The 18,162-nt window shown below is 32.2% G+C and overlaps 2 protein-coding genes across 4 annotated transcripts; both read left to right on the top strand.

The window, feature by feature from the left end:
• The first annotated feature begins 8,323 nt into the window (after window positions 1-8,323).
• Window positions 8,324-16,095, top strand: LOC137824219 (uncharacterized). Of its 3 annotated transcripts, XM_090293842.1 has the most exons (10): window positions 8,324-8,651; window positions 10,320-10,466; window positions 11,492-11,493; window positions 12,996-13,211; window positions 13,348-13,418; window positions 13,520-13,682; window positions 14,646-14,817; window positions 15,261-15,419; window positions 15,515-15,603; window positions 15,819-16,095. In XM_090293842.1, the coding sequence occupies exons 1-10, from the start codon at window positions 8,495-8,497 to the stop codon at window positions 15,909-15,911; spliced, it is 1,269 nt and encodes a 422-aa protein (XP_090149968.1). In that variant the 5' UTR covers window positions 8,324-8,494; the 3' UTR covers window positions 15,912-16,095. The 3 variants fall into 3 exon arrangements, with proteins under 3 accessions (XP_090149968.1, XP_090149966.1, XP_090149967.1); XM_090293840.1 differs by lacking the exons at window positions 8,324-8,651; window positions 10,320-10,466; window positions 11,492-11,493 and adding an exon at window positions 12,552-12,860; XM_090293841.1 differs by lacking the exons at window positions 8,324-8,651; window positions 10,320-10,466; window positions 11,492-11,493 and adding an exon at window positions 12,552-12,860 and having other exon boundaries at window positions 13,525-13,682.
• Window positions 16,096-16,935: 840 nt separating this feature from the next.
• On the top strand, window positions 16,936-17,955 carry LOC137817693 (receptor-like protein kinase-related family protein). Its single transcript, XM_068620942.2, has one exon. The coding sequence runs from the start codon at window positions 17,051-17,053 to the stop codon at window positions 17,822-17,824; it is 774 nt and encodes a 257-aa protein (XP_068477043.2). The 5' UTR covers window positions 16,936-17,050; the 3' UTR covers window positions 17,825-17,955.
• Window positions 17,956-18,162: the final 207 nt, after the last annotated feature.

The raw sequence follows: 18,162 nt of genomic DNA on the forward strand, positions 1-18,162 counted from the left end.
TGCATTTATTTTTGTGTGGGCTAACAAGATGAAACCCTTTTTACTTTCCTCACCTTTTTCATTTTCTCTTTTTGTTTTCATTTTTAATTGGTCCTCATGAACCTCTTTGGGAGAGAGGGGTATTAAGGTAACCTTGTGCCTTGGAAGGTAATCATGTAGAACTTGTCTATCATATTGTCAAGGCCTTCCCAATAGAATATGTGTTGTTTCCATTGGCACAACATCACATAAAACCTCATCTTTATACTTTCCTATAGCAAAAGTTACGAGGACTTGTTTATTAACCATGATTTCTCCCTCCTTATTAAGCCATTGGAGCTTGTAGAGCTTGGCGTGAAAGATGGTAAGCAACCCAAGTTTTTCTACCACTTTTGTGCTTGCCACATTTGTACAACTACCCTTATCCAAAATCAAGGAGCACAATTTATCATTAATGAGGCACCTAGTGTGGAAAATGTTTTCCCTTTGACTTTCATCAAAAGGTTTTAAAACTTGGCCTAGCATGCGCCTCACTACCAATAAGTCTCCTTTACATGGAACCTCACTTTCTTCCTCACTTGGGGATCTAGAAGGGGTAGGGGACCTAGACCTTTGTGAGCTATGATCACTCATGACAACCCCTTCCTTAACCATCATGTTTCTTTTTTAAGGACAATTAGATGTAATGTGCCCAAAACCTAAACATTTAAACACTTTCTACTTGAGGTTTTGGTAGGTGACTTAGGTGTTGAAGTGGAGGGATTAGAATGTCTAGGGTTGTAACTGCAATCTTTCTCAACATTTGAAGGAAAAGTTTTGGAAGAAGTTTTATTTTTGTTTTACCAAGATAGTCGGTAGTATCCATCATTATGAGAGGTTTTGAAATGGTTTTTCTTTGAAAGTTGGGCTTCAACCTTGATGGCAAGGTGAACCAATTTTTCTAATTATGAATACTCATAAAGTTCCACCACATCTTGGATTTCCCTTCTCAATCCACTTACAAATCTAGCCATTTTAGACTCCTCACTTTCATGCATGTTAATTTTAGTTAAAGTCGTTTCAAGCTCTTTAAAATAATCATCAACACTTTTTGTTCCTTGTTGAAGTCGTTAGAGCTTCAACAAGAGTTCCTTCCTGTAGTGAGGAGGAACAAACCTAGCGCGCATGCATAACTTTAAATCCTCCCAAGAGACCATGGCTGGCCTCTTGTTAAGTTCAATTTCCATTACAGTCTTATGTCACCAGTGCATGATATAGTCAAAAAATTCTAAGGAGACTAACTTGACTTTTTGGTCTTCTTGGACCTCATGTACATTAAAAATTTGTTCAACTTTAGCCTCCCATCCTAGGTAAATGTTAGGATCACCTTCCCCACTAAAACTATGAATTTTTACATAAGGCAAAGAAATTTTAGGAGCATGGTGTGGATGTTGGTGTCTCTCCTCAAAGTGGTTCAACCTCCAATCTTCTTCCTCCTCGTGACTACCATATTGAGTGAAACTTCTTGTAGCTCTTCTATGTTCCCACCTCCTTATTTGTCTTACATGAGCCGATTCAAGCCTTTGAAGTCTCTCCTCCATTTGTCTCATTTCCTCTTCTTTTTGGGTAATGGATCTCCTAACAGCCGCCAATTCACCCATAATGAATGCCTTTCGGGGGAGATTGGGGTTTTGATGACTCCCCTGAAGAAAGATGAGCCATAATTCAGAAGTGAACAAACATTTAGTGAAATAGAAGTTAGAATACACTCTCTCAAGTTTGCGTCACTTTTGGTGAAAAGAAATCAATAGAAGAACACTCAAAGCACTCAAAAGGAATTTTATCCTCTCAAAAAGGTCTATCTTGGTGTTGAAAATATTCTCAAGTGAAAGAGGACAAAGCTTAAAACACTTGATCTCAAAGAATCACAAAAAAAACTTAAGAAATTTGAAAAGACAATCAAGAAAAGCTCAAAACAAGAAAGCTAAACCAATTTTGAGAAAGAGAATATGACAAAACTTGAAAAGGAAGACAAGCAAGAAAAAGACACAGAAAAAGACTCTAAGGTACTTACTAAACTTTTAACAATGAAACTTTTTTTCTTTAGAAATTGTTAAAGCAAAAGGATAAAAATTCCACAATGGTTGAAATCAATTTGCCAATCAAGTTGAACCTAAAATTTTGAAATGTTTTTCTTTAAGAAAATGGAACCCCAAATTTGCGCTTCACACTTCTCTGTTTTTTTTATACTAGTTTTTGGATTATGGAAATGAAATGTCCATAGTTTTGATCATGCATATTTTCCAATAACTCCAATTTTCACAAAAAAAATAAATAAATTAGGATTCAAAATAATTGATCACTTGAAATCTTTTGTTTGGAACTTAAATCTACTTCTACTAAAACAAGCTTCTAATTACTTCTTAAACTTTCAAAATTAAAAAGCAAAGTAATAGAATCAAAGTAAGGACTCCTAGAACACTAATGAACATATGACTCAAAGCAAAAGGCAATAACACAATAAGACATAAAATAATAATCCAAAAACGAAACAAAGCTATGGAAAAGTAAAATAGTCGAATGAAATTGCAAGAAAATAAATGGTTGAAAATTAAATTGCAAGAATGTAAAGACAAGAATTTAAAGGTACGTGAATGTAAAGACAAGGAATTAAAGATGCATGAAAGTAAACCAAGTCGTTAGGAGCTAAGGAAGATTCCCATTGGACACGAACTTAACCAAGTCGTTAAGTAAGTGTAAATGTTCACTTCACAGAGACAAAGATGGAAAACAAGATATAGTGAGGATGAGATGCAATTGCGGAATTGAAATGAGCACAAGGTAAACATCAATGGTGGATATGGCCTCCCAAATGATGCACCATACTCATGATAATGAGTGAAACCCAAGATCAACAAATAAGAGAACTAAGAGACAAAACCATAAAATGGAATGGAGAAAATGGAAGGAAATGGAATGAGAAAACTTATGGTGGTGGGTGAGAAATGTCACGCCACTTGGAGGGTGGTTTTGCTCCAAGATGAGTGTGTTGGCTGTCACTTGAGAGCTTCCCAAATCACTCAAGATAAGACCTAAAACCTAAAAGGACATAAGCCTCACTAAGAGCTCACACAATTTGTGCAGAGTTTCTTTACTTCATTCAAACTCAACTTGTAAAATACAATGAGGTAGGTCTCCTATTTATAGGTGAAAGAGCCTTGGAGAACAAGTATGAAGGGTAGGATGGGAAACACCAAAAAAGGGGCAGCCTTAGGGTTCGACTAAGTCAAACCCGCACCCTAGGCTTGTCATTCTAGAAACTAGGTCAAAATCCTTTCCTAAAGGGCTAGGAACAAGCTAAAATACTAACTACACCCCCTATTATGCTAAAGGTACCTTATTCTAGCCTATCTTTGCTATTTGGACCCCAAAAAGAGAGCTCAAATTATTTACAACATATTTGTATCTTATAAAAAGATCAAAAGGAAGAATAATTGGTGTGTTGGTTTATGCTCGTCTCCTATAGTGAGGTCCATGTGATCTTTGGTGGGGTTATGAGTTGTTCGCTGAGATGACTGTTCACCATGTGCTTTGTCTTTTGCTTCCTTAGTCATCTTCGTAGCGACTTGGGTTGTATCAGATAAATTATTACTTCAGATCTATACCTCCAAACACGTACATGTCATAAATTCGGTTTCCATCGTTTGAATAACTCAAAAGATGTCTTTAAAACAACATTGGTTGGAACTTGATTTATTATATACATAGTTTATGTGAGTTGATTTTAGGGTTGCACATTTTACAGGTTACTCTTTTGTTTATGAGTTTTGAGATTAGCAATTATGGTGATAAGCTTAAAGAAGATTGTCACTGGATACAAACTTAACCAAGTGGTTAAGTAAGTGTGAAAGTTCTCTTCTAGAAAGAAAAAGAGAAAAGATAATTATATGATGGTGAGGTGCGGAATTTAAGAAGCAAAAGATAAAGAACAATATACACCGAATAACAAAAGAAGATATCAAGACATAAGATAAAGGATGATGGCCAAATGAAAAAAAAGGAAAATAGAGAAAAAAATAAGAGAGCTTAGGTGAAATGAAAGAGATGATCACGCCACTTGGAAGGTGAGGGAATTCCAAGATTAGTGGTGAGAAACCGCTAGTTGAGGTGTACTACTCTCAAGATAAGACCCAAGAACAATTTAGGTTAGGAGACAAAGTTCATTAATCACTCAAGCATAGTTTGTCTTCTTAATTCAAATTCAAGTGTGAATTACATGAGGCAAGACACCCTATTTATAGGAGAGAGGTGCCTTGGTGGGCAAGATGAGAGGAGAGAGGAAAAGGGAGAGGGGAGGGGCGGCCTAGGGGTTGACCCTAGGTCAATGCCGCCCCTTAAGCCTAGTTTCTAGAAGTTAGGTTAAAAAACCCTAATCCTAGGTGCATTTGTCATGAAATGTGGGCTTGTCACAAACCCAATTTATTCTAAGTACACCTCACATTATGCTATATACACTCTAATCTACTGAAGTTAAAAATAAAAAACTAGTTTATGCTCAACTCCCATCAGTAGGCTCTGCTCCTAGTGGTCCGCTGAGGGATGATGGTCTCTGAGGCATCGACTATGGAGTGATCCTGACCTAGCCCTAGGTCTTGTGTCATGCTCCTGGTCATCCTTCTGGAAGGTTGGACTAGCTTAGTGGGTGCTCTATCTCTCAAGGTGTCATCAATAGTCCTCTTGAGTGCTTCAATCCATAAGAATTGAGGAAGTTTTGCATTACCTCTCGTGATTCTCACATATCCATTAAAGTTTGATTTTTTTTATTTTTTATTTTTATTTTATGATCCAAAGAATCAAACATAGTGTACTAGGAAACAATCCCATGTTATTGAAGAAATGGCCAAATGGATCGAGTGTTTGTCCATTCTTTGAGTATCTACCATATGCCTCTCCACCTCTATCAAATATCATAATCTTGATTTGTTTTATACATTGTAACTCTACTTCAACCTTAAAACTTTAAACGCATCCAAAGGTTCATCCTTAGAATGAAGTAAGTATACATATATCACGAGTAATTCTCTATGAAGGTGAAGAAGTATCTTGGACTATCTATGCTTAGACAAAAAAAAAACATGTATATGAATGATCTCCAATTGGTTTGAAGTCCACATTGTGCTAAAATCTAGAGTTATTTCTTTGCTTACCCTTAATGCAATCCAAACTATTCTTGGAAAATCCAAAGTCCAAACTACTCTTTCATTTACTAATCGCTTAATTCTATTAATAGAGATATGTCACAATCTTTGGTGCCACAACATAGAGGATTCTTCATTCACAACACATCATTTTAACTCAATGTGCACAAGATTATTATTTTGTAGAAAAATGGAATAAAAACCATCATGTACTTTACCAAAACCAACAATTTTATATTTATTTGACAATGTAAAACCAGAATTCTAAAAATTAAAGGAAAAACTCAAAGGGGATAGTCTTGAACTAGAAATCAATTTCTTAGAAAACTAGGAATATAAAAAGTATTTTCTAAATACAAAGTAAAATCACTAATTTTGGTGTTTCAAAGATCATTATTCTTCGTTGAAGGAGATATCTTGCTATTGACCTGAAATTCATTTCCTATACTTATGGTGATTGATGTGACTTTGTTTTAATTGTATTTTTCATTTCTTGTGTAAGTTTTTTATTTTTGGATAGAACTTTCAAACTCAACTCAATAACATGGTGTTACTAGTTTGGTGTTTTGCTTTTGTGGGGTTCAAGAGTGGTGTTCTTGGTGTTTCTTTGTATTGTTTTTTTGTTGTAAATAATTTTTTTTAGTGGAAGTTTGATTGGTGTAGTCAAACAACTGGATGTAGCTCTTGTATAAGAGTAAACCAGTATAAAACGATTGTGCATCTCTTCTATTCTCTCTTATTATTTTTAGTATTTTTAATATGTTCTTTGATTCTTGTTTTGCATTTCAACACAATAAAAGAAAGACAACCAAATTCTGAAATTGACTAATCCTTTAAATATTCATTCTAAAAGTTTTTGAAAACTCTTGATAGTTCAATTCACCCCTTCTTTTCTTGACCTTTAATTCTAACACTTCAAACAAAATTTGCGTCTCAATGACCTCCACATGTGAACTTATCTTCCTGAATCGATGTATTGCTCGTTTCCCACTGACCTCCTTAGATTTTTCATACCCTACAAAATATTTGAAAAACACAAATTGTAGAACTAGAAAAAATCCACCATGTGTTATAATTAAAATTAACCATATTAGATTCATAACAAACAAAAACAAATGGATTGCCTTTTTTGTCTAGCCAATTATTAAATTTGACAAATTTTCTCCATATGTCCCATCTTTTTACAAAAGAAACTCTTTAATTCTTTCTTTATGATTGGCTAAATAGGATTTTTTCCTTTGTGATTAACTTGATTCTTCTTACTCTTAATAGAGGTGGTCAAGTTCACCTTTTCCCTTTCTTTCATCAGTAATGTTTCCTCTTCTTTACCACACCTAGTGAATAATTTATTAATAGACCCCTTATCCTTATATTTGTTGTAAGAGATTTTAAAAGGGCATATTGATGAGGAAAGGTGCACAAGATATAGTGTACCAAGAAAGAATCAAACATGGTAACTTCCAAAGCTTTAAGTTGAGCCACAAAAGGCCTTATATGTATGATATGATCACACACACCTTTAATTTCAATGAGTTTCATGGATGAAAACTACATTAAAAGAGTGTTAGTAACAAATTTATAGAAGTTGTAAGAATTAAGGTATTCACAATCCTTACACGACTTTTGTCCCTTTTATATGGTCGACGAGTCATTCTTACAGGACTTTGTCTTTTTATATGACTTACGTGTTATCATTATAGCACTTTGTCCTTTCTATATGTTCTATGTGTCATTCTTATAAGACTTTCATACTTTCTATATGCCAATATGTCATTCTTGTAAGATTTTTGGCTTTTACAAACTTTTTCCAAGTTCTCCAAAGTTTGTCCAAGTTTTGTTTATTGGTCATCCTTATCTCCAACTACCCTTCAAAGTCTTTACTCAACTAGATAATCCCTTTACGAACATCGTTAAGACTCTGGATTCTTTGTTGATCACTAAGAACAACATCCTAAGTTTAATAAAAAATTTAATAAACACATTTAACCATCCTTAAAAAAATATATATGGACTATTATTATTTAAATTATTGCTCATTAAATAAAAATACAATATCAACAAATTAATTATTGAAAGAAAATAGATATTATAAACTTTCAATTTAGACTTAATTATTATTCCAAGAATGATTATAAATAACGAACTAAGTTTAAATAAAGACAAAAAAATATTATTGAATATTCAAATTAAAGAATTTCTTAATGGTACACGTATTTATTAATTAGCTAAATCTCGAAAGTCATATGTCAGAAAATATTTAAAAATGATCTAATATAAAGTATATAAGTACTGAAGTTCATATAAAATATTTATAATATATGGTTTTCAAAATAATTCAATAATATATAATCGAAATATACACACTCCTACTATTAGAAATGGTAATTGTGAATTTTACATTACATTAATAACCTTTATGTTAATAATATTTTTGTAGCCTTAATTATTTTTTAGTCCCATGATTACTTTTTTTTATTTAATTTATTATTTTCAATAATAAAAACGAATATTGATAATTCATAAATTAATTACATTAATGTCAACATAAAAAAATTGCATTGTCACATTTTTACAAATTAAGAGACTTAACTGAATCTTAACAAAATTATGTTGTTACACATTTAAAATTAAGATACTTGATTGAATTTTTTTATTAGTCGAAAGATTAGATTAAACAAAAATAAATAAAAGTAAAAATACGAACGAACAAAATAAATAAAAAATGAAGCAAAAAATAATTAAACTCATTTCTTTTACAACATGGTTATGTTAAAGAAACTATTAAAATGAATTATATTATTCACTAAATTATCTTGTTTAGAGAAACTCTTGTTGGTTTATTTCTTAGTTTATGCTATCAATATATTGTAAACGTATGTAAATTTATTTTAAATGTAAACTTAAGTTAATAAATAATAAATATTTTTTAAATTGTAAACAATTCTGACCAACTTAATATAAAAAAAAATAATAATGTTACTTTATTGTATGTTTGATGGTAATGAAGTATATAAAAATTTTTAAAAAATAGTAATTTGCACCATTAAAAGTACATGAACGGATTAATATTTTAATTTTATTTCTATTTTTTTATCGGTTATTTATTTCTTCTCTCTATAGTTATCTTTTGCAGTATAAAAGATATAACGCGCGTCCTCGTGCAGACCGAGCCACACTTAAAAAATAGCAAAATGAAAAGTGGAGAATGTTGATCGAAAACCAAATAGACAGAACATCATTAACTGTGCGAATAACGAAGTTGTCGGTGCTCTTTGTGGAGCCAAAAACAGGAAGTTTTCTTGCAGAGATTCCACAGCAACACAGTGATTAACAGTGTGATGGCTTCAGATTCTGCCCTTGTTCACGAATATGACGTTGTGATAGTCGGTGCTGGCATCATTGGCTTGACCATTGCTCGCCACTTCCTCATCTCTTCCGACCTCTCCGTCGCCATTATTGATAAGAAAGTCCCTTGTTCTGGTGCCACTGGTGCAGGTATACCAATTTCCTTCATCTCTTATTTGCAATACAAGAAGAAGGATTTCGATTATCAATAATTTTATGTGTTAATTACAGAAATGGATAAAAATTTTAAAAATTATTGAAATGAAAAATTCGCATCACACTACTTCCATTAAAATTTAATTATATTAAAATTTTCAATTAAATTATCATTTTTACACAATTTATTCACACTAAAATTTATCAACTTATCATAACTTAATCAATCATATTTGTCTTTATTTATTTTAATAATTTTTTAAAATTTTACTCATTTTATAATAAAACAATCAAGATATCGTGCTCACTATCTAACTAAAATAAAGTCTTCTACTATATTAGAATGTTAATCATATTAAAAAAATAACTTTAATTTTAAATTAATTTTTTAAAAGTAACTTATAAATTCATTCCCTTGTATCTCATAATAATTTAGGTTTTATCTTTAAATCAACATTAAATTTTAACATGATATTTTTTAAATACCAAATTTTACCAAAAATATGGCTACATGTAACATATGACAAAGTCCGACGTTGACTGGTGGTAAATGTCACCATCAATCCACACAATAAAAATTGCCTTTTGTTGAAATTGTAAAGTTGTCAAAAGATCAGAAGGACCGATGAAGTGTTTTTTCAACTTTTTTTTTTCTTAAGTAACCGATTACGTACTTATAACCTTCATTAAGATATTTTACTCTTTTTTTACACATTTATGTTATATTATGTATGATTGATATTCTAAAATATATTATATGGTTATTTTTTATTATTGAGTTGGTTTTTTTGGGTTTATATTTATTGTTTATTTTTAGATACTTGAGTATGAGTTTTCTTATGATAGAATTTATAAAGGGTCCGTGTACAAAACTTATTTAATAATATTCTTTAAAATTGTTGAAAAATTAATTCTTATGCATGTTTTTATATAATTTTTTTAAACATATGTAATAATTTTCTTTGCTCTATCGAATTTCATAAAATAATTCCTGTGATATAATTCATGACTAATCCTTACGTTATAATTATTGGGTTAAAAAATAATTTTTAAGTAATTCAACCCATTTATGGCATATGTAAGCATTGGTAGAATAACAGTAAGTGTAGACCAGTATCCACACTGTCTGCATTTGCATGTCTTGGAATAAAAGCCCATAATAGGTCCTCATATGTACCTCCTATACTTTTATTTCTATACTTCGCATATAAATGTTCTGTATTTAAACTTGAAAAAGTAGTTATAAAATATAACTATTTATGAGATATGTAATATAAAAATATGGAAATATTGTAACATAATGAACTAAAAGTAGAATTTTTTTATAAACGATCTCAAGAAATAAATGAGATTGCTGCTATCTCTATTTATAGACAATAAAAAGTGATTTACAACGAAAAAATGGTTTATAATTCAGTTTTGTTTTTATCAATGTGAAAGAACTATGTTGGTAATTGAATATATAAAAGTGTGATTGTGCATGTATTATATGAAGAAATTTATGCATGTATAGGTATTTTTATTCACCTTTCACTTGTCATATCATATATATTTTGAAAAATAATCATTATATCTATGCTTCTTCATTGAAAAAAAAAAGAGTCCTGAACAGTGGTCATGAGCTTTTCCAACGGTATACTGATAGATTTGAGGTGGTTTTAGGACAGGGATATCTGTGGATGATATACAAAACCCCTGGGAGTGTTATATGGGATCTTTCTCAGAGGAGCCATCAACTTTGGAAGATGCTGGCACAGAGCCTAGAAGAGGAAGGCTTGGATCCTATGGTGGAGTTGGGTTGGAAAAAATGTGGTATATACCTCCATCTTTCTATAAATTTCTTTCTTTCCCTGCAATTTGGAAGGGAGACATGCAAATTTATCTCGCAGAATTTGAAGCTGCATATAAATTTTGCATCATCTTTAAGTTGGGTTAAAGTAATTATTATAAGTACTCATTTATTCAATAGATACTGTGTTGTGTAGGTGAAGCGAAAAGTGAACTAAAAGTTTTTTTTGGACGTTTCAGACCTAACTTATTTTAATTAGATGAGGAATAAATGATAAAGAAAACAAAACCAATCAGATGGTAAATTGAAAAGAAATTGTCAAATTCTAACACTTTTCTTTCAGATGTTTGTTCAATACTTCAAGTCTTAGATATTAATTCAAACTTGCCTTTTGGAAGAGCCTTTGTCATTATATATGTTAACTGTTCTTCAGAATTGCTATGCTCTAATAATTGTTCTTCGCTCTAATAAGATTTCTTCTTCTAATTTCTCTGTTTCCCTAATTGCATGATATTTAACATGGTTCGTGTGATTTTCCCATTTGACATATAGAGTGACTTTATTCTCGCTCGGAGCCTTGTTTCCAAAGGTAACCACCAATTCTAATGTACTATGTTCTTGGAGCTTGTTTCAAATTGGACAAAGCATTTTGAAGTTTGTATAGTTTTTCATCATTGATTTGAAATTGCTCTAGTTGTTTTACAAAAAAAATCATCCTCAACAAATCATTTAGGAAGATTGGCTTGACATAAAAATGGAAAATTTTCCTATCCAGCTTTGCAACTAAGGTTGTCAACAACCTTATATATCACGTCTAGCCACATGAGTAAACATATTAGGATAATCTATTTCATTCTGTTGAAAATACCCTTAAACCACCAATCTGGCATTGGGTTTGTTTACAAATCCATCAGAGTTTACTTTGGTTCTTTAAACCCACCTTACCAATCACCTTTATGTTTTGGACCTGTTCATGAGTTGCCATGTCTATTCTTCTTAATCATATGTATCTCCTTTTGCATGACAGTAAATTCTTCACTTTTAGCAGTCTTAGCATAGTCAACAGTCTCGATCGAAGCTCTGTTGCATCTTGCATAGACATCTTATGATGATCTAATGGCCCTAATAGGTGCTTCAGAATCATCGTCTTTCAGTGTCTTAAATTTAGAACTTGCATTCTCTTCTTAAATTTCAAACTCTCTTTGTTCTTCCATGAAACTCCTCCTTCAACTGATCCCTAGCTTCCTTGATAGTTTGTAGAGTAACAATCTTTATGAAAATATTACATGTAATGTTGCTTGTATGATAATATGACATGTAATGTTGCTTGTATGACGACAAGTGTTTTTCCTTCCTTTGTCATTTCCTTAATGTGACTTTTGAGATGTATTATTGTTAGGTTTTCAAGTAATGGAATTTGAATACTACCATTTTTAATTATATCCCACAAACTTTGAGCTTTCAAGTAAGTCCTCATCTTTGCAACTCACACATGAAAGTTCTCACGAAAAGTGGTAGGTGAAGGTAACAAACTATTGAAAGCTATTTTTTGTTTTGGAGTTTTCTGTTTGGAGGTTTTTTGTATGTGGTTTCTCTCTCTGAATTTTTGGCTTTAATTTTCTCTCAAAGTTCCTCTGAGAACATTTAAGCTCTTGATACCGGTGGAATACAAGTTAGACAAAGATGGAGAAGAAAATGTTTATACTAGAATATAATGTTTCACAACTACAAAAAAAAAAAAAACTACCGTCAAATTAACTCCAATAGTTACTTTTGTAGGCCTACAAAGCCATGCTTTTAATTTTATAAGAAATAATCATTACAAGTGCTCTCATCTCATCTACTCAACAGGTAGTGTGTTGTAAATACAAAGAGTAAACTATACATATCCTCATACTTTATGAAAAGCGATTTGTTTTCATCAAATGAGCTATAACTGAAAAAGAAAATAACCATTAGATGGTAAACCCACTTTTGTAGTTTGTCACATTGAAGAAATATTCTCAAGTTCTAACATATAAGTATATTTAGTTTTGTAGGGAGTATTTTAAATTCCTTTTGTTTCATAGCATGCATCAATGACACAAACGTTCTGTGAAGTGTAGGGAACATTGTTCAAAGCCATTCCCTCTCCTATCTAGAAGATCATTTAGCGAAAGGAAGGACTTGCACCTTGGTGCATCTTTAGCTTCTATCTTTTGGTGCCATGATGCTACATACCTTAACATTTCCTAAAACCACTTTTTTGACATCAGAGAACCACTAATTTGTATGTAAGAAGGGAGGTCACTTTCTGTAGATCTGCATGTGTAATTCTCTGGGTTAAGAATGATAGAAATTATTATATATGCTATCGTATGGTTGTGAGCTTGAGATGCTAATTGGTTGCGATGGTTTATCCTGAAGCAGTTAAGGTGTGTTAGTTGATCCTTAATCTTCAATGAGTGTCATATGCAGTAAGCATGAGGCATTGATATTTATAATCATAAAAATCTAGGCCTCTTTTCCCAACAAATCATAACAATGGTGTGACATCTTTTGATCTACAGGGAGCATATTTAATTGGTAGAACTGAAGAAGAATCAGACATGCTAAAAGGGAGGGTGAAAATTTTTTGTGAAGCTGGGTTGAAAGCAGAGTATCTAAGTAGCAGTGAATTGATTAAAAAGGAACCTGATCTGTTGGTGGACAGATATAGTGCAGCTGCATTTCTACCAGAAGACTGCCAATTCGATGCTCGTCGGACTGTTGCATATATTGAAAAGGTTTTGTATTCTTGGTTCATTTCTTGCAACTTCTAAATAATTATTCATGTTTACATTTGTCTTTCTACCATACACTTGCAACATAGCCGGTATATGACTTCGAACTTACAGTTGCAAATTTACTGCTGTTGTGTAGACTAACAGGAAATTTGCAGCAAAAGGAAGATATACAGAATTTTACAATGACCCAGTGGAACGTTTCATCAGGTTTAATTTTTTCCCATTTTTGGGTTGTACTAACTCTGGCACTGAAAGCAGTGGTCGGGAAACAAATTTCGTTGACTTGCTTGGTATCATTTTGAGGTCAGGTCAGATATCAATGGGGAGGTCAAAGCTGTTCAGACTTCCAACAATACAATATACAGCAAGAAAGCAGTCATAGTTGCAGCTGGTTGTTGGACTGGTTCTTTGATGCAAGACTTATTTAGAAATTGGGAAATGGATTTACATGTTCCGGTAAAACCCAGAAAGGTGTGTTTTATATACTGATTGAATCCTTGATCACACACTCTGGTACACTTTAGTTTGTAAATTGAATTGAGTTGTCACAGTTTTTGGAATTTTCTTTCCTAACAAATAACAATCCATTCTGTTCTTTCTTGAAACTAAAGGAATTTGATGTATTGTTTTTTACATTATTGTATTGTCTAATATTTTTTTCATTTCATCAAGCTTATGACTCTTGTTTACTTTAGCTTTCAGTTTAGAGCCTCTATTTTTGGGTTTGCTGCTTCCACTTTAGTCTTTTCTTTGGGTATGCTTAGATAAACTTCTTTATTTGAATGTGTAAAAGTTCTTTTATATAACTTCTTCAAAATCAATTTTTTTACTTATGTCTATAAGTTAGTTTTAATTTATAGAGAAACTTATTTTACTTATTTTTTTCTTATTTTTATTTCCTAGAAACACTTTTCAAGAAGTTTAAAAAAGCAGACCCTTTATAAATCTTAAAATAAATTTTGTTAAGTCCGAGTATGAAATTACCATTAGCAGCAGCCCGTATATTTTGAGCATGTTTTGCTGATTGCATTACCAATGGCTTCTTCTTTCTGTGATCTTTTGCATGTCCAAAATTTAGTTAGGTAAGAATGATTGGCGGGTCTAGTGGAAGGAGGTAATTTTGTTGTTGAACTAAGAGGCTGCTGGGTTTAGTATAAATAGGTCATGTTTGTATGCAGTATGGTTTCTGTTGAGTCTTTTTTGTGTTTGAGAGGTGAATTTTCCTTCTTTGCTTGGTTTCTTGATATGGTATCATCCTGCTTAGAGAGGAACATAATGCTAGTTTATTATTTGACCACATGTTTATGCAAATGTAGCAGCCATATCTTGAGTAAATTACATTAAAATGTGCAGAATGATTTAAGTTGACCAAGTTATTTTGTTGTTAGGTTGATTCCTATATTCCTTTTATACATTCTTCTGTTTGGTGTGAAGGGCCATCTACTCGTGCTTGAGAATTTCAACTCCCTTCAATTGAATCATGGCTTGATGGAAGCAGGTTATCTCAACCATCCAACAATTTCTGATGTAGAATCGTCCGATCCTGAACAAAACTTATCTGTTTCAATGACAGCAAATACAGATGCAGCAGGGAATCTTCTACTTGGTAAACTTCTTTTCCATGACCCATATACATTAGATGATTGCATATGCTGCTTTTGAGTTCTAACTATAATTTATTTTGAATAATCATTTTTATTTAAAAGAATTTCCTATCAAACAGTGTCTATGGTGATGTTATTCAATGACTTGGTTTCCTCTTTATTATACCCCTCATGGCTTCATTTGCATATACAAGATGGTATTTTGCTGTTTATTGGGGAACAATGTATTGGAGTTATTGAATTGTTCAGATGAGCATATTTGGATTGAAAAGTCTTATCTTTTGCCTCAACATAACCAACCTGTTATGATTTTCTTAATAAACAGCTATCTAGTTTTCATGAAACAGATCAACTTTTGCACTTGATGCAAATGCTTCTTTATTGGTTTAGAATTTTAGCATTTCTTTTCCTTCTTTCAAACCAAAATCTTGTCTACTATCAAAAGGGAGTAGCCGTGAATTTGTTGGTTTCAACACCGATTTGGATGAGTCTGTGGTAAGTCACATATGGAAGAAAGCTGGAGAATTCTTTCCGAAGTTGCAAGCGCTTTCCCTTTCAGATCTAAGTGCAATTAGAAAAGTGAGAACAGGATTACGACCTTATAGTGAGTCATAATATCTCTTTGTATTTACATTTCCAAAATCTATGAACACACAGAGATCATGTTATATTTGATTTGCATAATCTTATCTTTGTCAGTGCCTGATGGGAAGCCAGTGATAGGGCCTGTCCCTGGCTTGTCAAATGTGTTCCTTGCAGCTGGACACGAAGGGTGTGGGCTTTCAATGGTCAGTTCTCACTTCTCAGTTATACTAAATTTTTATGAATGTTCTGAGAAACTATGTATAAACACTTAATTATATTTTCCTTAACTTCAAAGTAATTTGTAAGTTAGTTTATATGAATTTCTTCAAAACCTGTTTCTTAACTCAAATATAAGTTGATCTTAACTCTGAATAAACATTTACATAATTTTGTTCTGATTATGGAGAAATTATTTCAGGCTCTGGGAACTGCTGAAATGATAGTTGATATGGTGCTGGGATATCCAGAAAAAGTTGATAGCACTGCTTTTTCTGTGAATAAAGTTGGTTAAAATTTGCTGAACTTATAAGTAATGGCTTAGAATGTGAAGGAATACGGCCACTTGGAATTCTTATACATCATTTCTGAGTGAGTTGTGTTGTTTTCTTGATGAAGACACTGGTGACTTATCATTATTATTTGTGAACATCACAACTTTCTTTTATTTTCTGACATTAACCCTCTTTCCAAAGAAACTAATAACCATATGAAAGATATTCTATAATAGAATTAGATTAAATTATACTTTTGTTCTCTAACTTCTTTAACTTCTAAAATTTTCATTTTAATATTTTAAGACTACTTTAAAATTAGCTAAAAGTTGAAACGTAAAGCTAAAATTATTTGATAAAGTTAACTTAATAATAAATTAATTGTAAAGTTTTTCTTTAGTTTTTTATATAATTAATTTTAATATTTATTTTAAAATTGCTTTAGTAATAATTTGTTTGACTTAAAAGCTTATAAATATAATTTTATTCTCTCTGTCACTCACTAATTATTTTCATATTTTTTTAAAAAATTTACTAACTTTGAGCATGAAAGAATATTTTACGGATAGATCTGTACTTCATCAACAAAAATCGGTAGCTCTTAGAAAAGATCGACTCATCAAATGTTAAGTGATCCTTTCAAACGGTTCCAACTCAATCTTAATAAAAAATAAACTATAATATTTACTATTATTTTTTATTACCGATATTTAGTCCTTATTGATTTTATGAAGTACTAGTAAAAACATTTGTGAACATGAGAAAAAACTTATTAACGTCTAATTAGCAGCGCAAAATTACACTACAATAATAAAAGTAGTGACAATTTTAAATTATTAACACAACTTTTTTAAGTGATTATGATCCACCCAAACTACTCAAGTGGACACTAAGTTTTCTAGGTATTTTCATAGTGATTTTACTGATAACATTCTATCCACTCAAACACCTTATTGGCTTCATCATCTTATCACGAAAATCGCGATCACTTCCAATTTCATAAGTCAACGAAACATGGCAATGACTCCTGCATCGTCCACTAATCATGGTGTGCACAAGTCAGAAATGTCTGCTACAAAATTCAACGTTCCACTATGACCCACATTCGTTTTTCTTCTTCATAAGAAGCACTTAGCTCAGCGAAAATGGTAAAATAAATATGTATTCCTCATACAAAGCCATGTTCTTATTGTTCCTATGCACTTGGGGTGCAAAAGCTGTTGACCCTTTAGGTGAATTCTGCAATAGAAACACCAACATCAGCAATGGAGGAAAACTATCTGCCAATATTGATAAAGTATTGGGTGAAGTAGCCCTCGAAACTCCCTCCACTGGTTTCGTTGCCACCACTTATGGAAAAGGCAGAGACCAAGTCTATGCATTGGGTCAGTGTAGGGGAGATGTGAGCACTGAAGATTGCTCCAGTTGTATTCAAGATGCCACAAAGCAAATCCTTCAACGCTGTCCAAACCAAGCTGATGCAAGGATTTGGTATGACTATTGCTTTCTAAGGTTCAACAACAAGAGTTTCTTTGGTGAGGTTGACACATCTTTTGGTATATTCTATTTCAATGTTGAAAATGTAACTGACCCTGAAGCTTTTAACGAGGAGCTTGGGGCTCTCATGAATCACATTAGGGCACAAGCTGTGGTGCCTAAAGAGGAAGGGCTTGGAAAGGGAAAATCTGTGTTGTCCCCATTTGTGACACTCTATGCATTGGTGCAATGCACAAGGGACTTGTCCCAAATATCCTGTGCTCAGTGTTTGGCTATTGCAGTGAACAGCTTCTCCAACTTTTGCAGCAACCGTAAAGGGTGTAGAGTGCTATACAGTTCTTGCTATGTTCGATATGAACTCTACCCTTTTTTCTTCCCACTTGATTCTAACAAAACAGGACCTTCCAATGCAGTAAGACTCAGCGTTTATACTTAAAATACCATTCTATTATGCCAAAATTCTGTTCTTGGTTGCTACCAAACCTTTCATCTTTAACATGCAACTTGCATTTTGAAAAACTTTGAATCTATGATATATTAAAGCATAGGACGGAAAGTTTGCCTTAATGGTGAAATTCAATTTATTTCCTATGGATTTGGGTAAAAAAATTATTACTTAGATTTAAATAAATTGTGTTCATGGCTAACAACTTTATTTCACTAAAACTGTTTTAAGTCTACACAATTTCATTTAATCGAAGAATGAGTCTTTATAAAGACGATCTCCTAATAATTGTGAAGTCGTGACTAAATCTTCATGACTTTGTTATGATT

The sequence above is a fragment of the Phaseolus vulgaris genome, chromosome 8 (assembly GCF_051622355.1).
Source record: "Phaseolus vulgaris cultivar YP4 chromosome 8, ASM5162235v1, whole genome shotgun sequence".
Classification (NCBI taxonomy): domain Eukaryota; kingdom Viridiplantae; phylum Streptophyta; class Magnoliopsida; order Fabales; family Fabaceae; genus Phaseolus; species Phaseolus vulgaris.

Excerpts from the sequence above, each read along its gene's own strand:
- LOC137824219 (XM_090293842.1), top strand. The coding sequence starts at position 8,495 with ATGGCTTCAGATTCTGCCCTTGTTCACGAATATGACGTTGTGATAGTC. Across the intron at positions 8,652-10,319 it reads TTCTGGTGCCACTGGTGCAG|GACAGGGATATCTGTGGATG; the intron begins GTATACCAATTT and ends AGGTGGTTTTAG. Across the intron at positions 14,818-15,260 it reads AGCAGGGAATCTTCTACTTG|GGAGTAGCCGTGAATTTGTT; the intron begins GTAAACTTCTTT and ends TACTATCAAAAG.
- LOC137817693 (XM_068620942.2), top strand. The coding sequence starts at position 17,051 with ATGTATTCCTCATACAAAGCCATGTTCTTATTGTTCCTATGCACTTGG.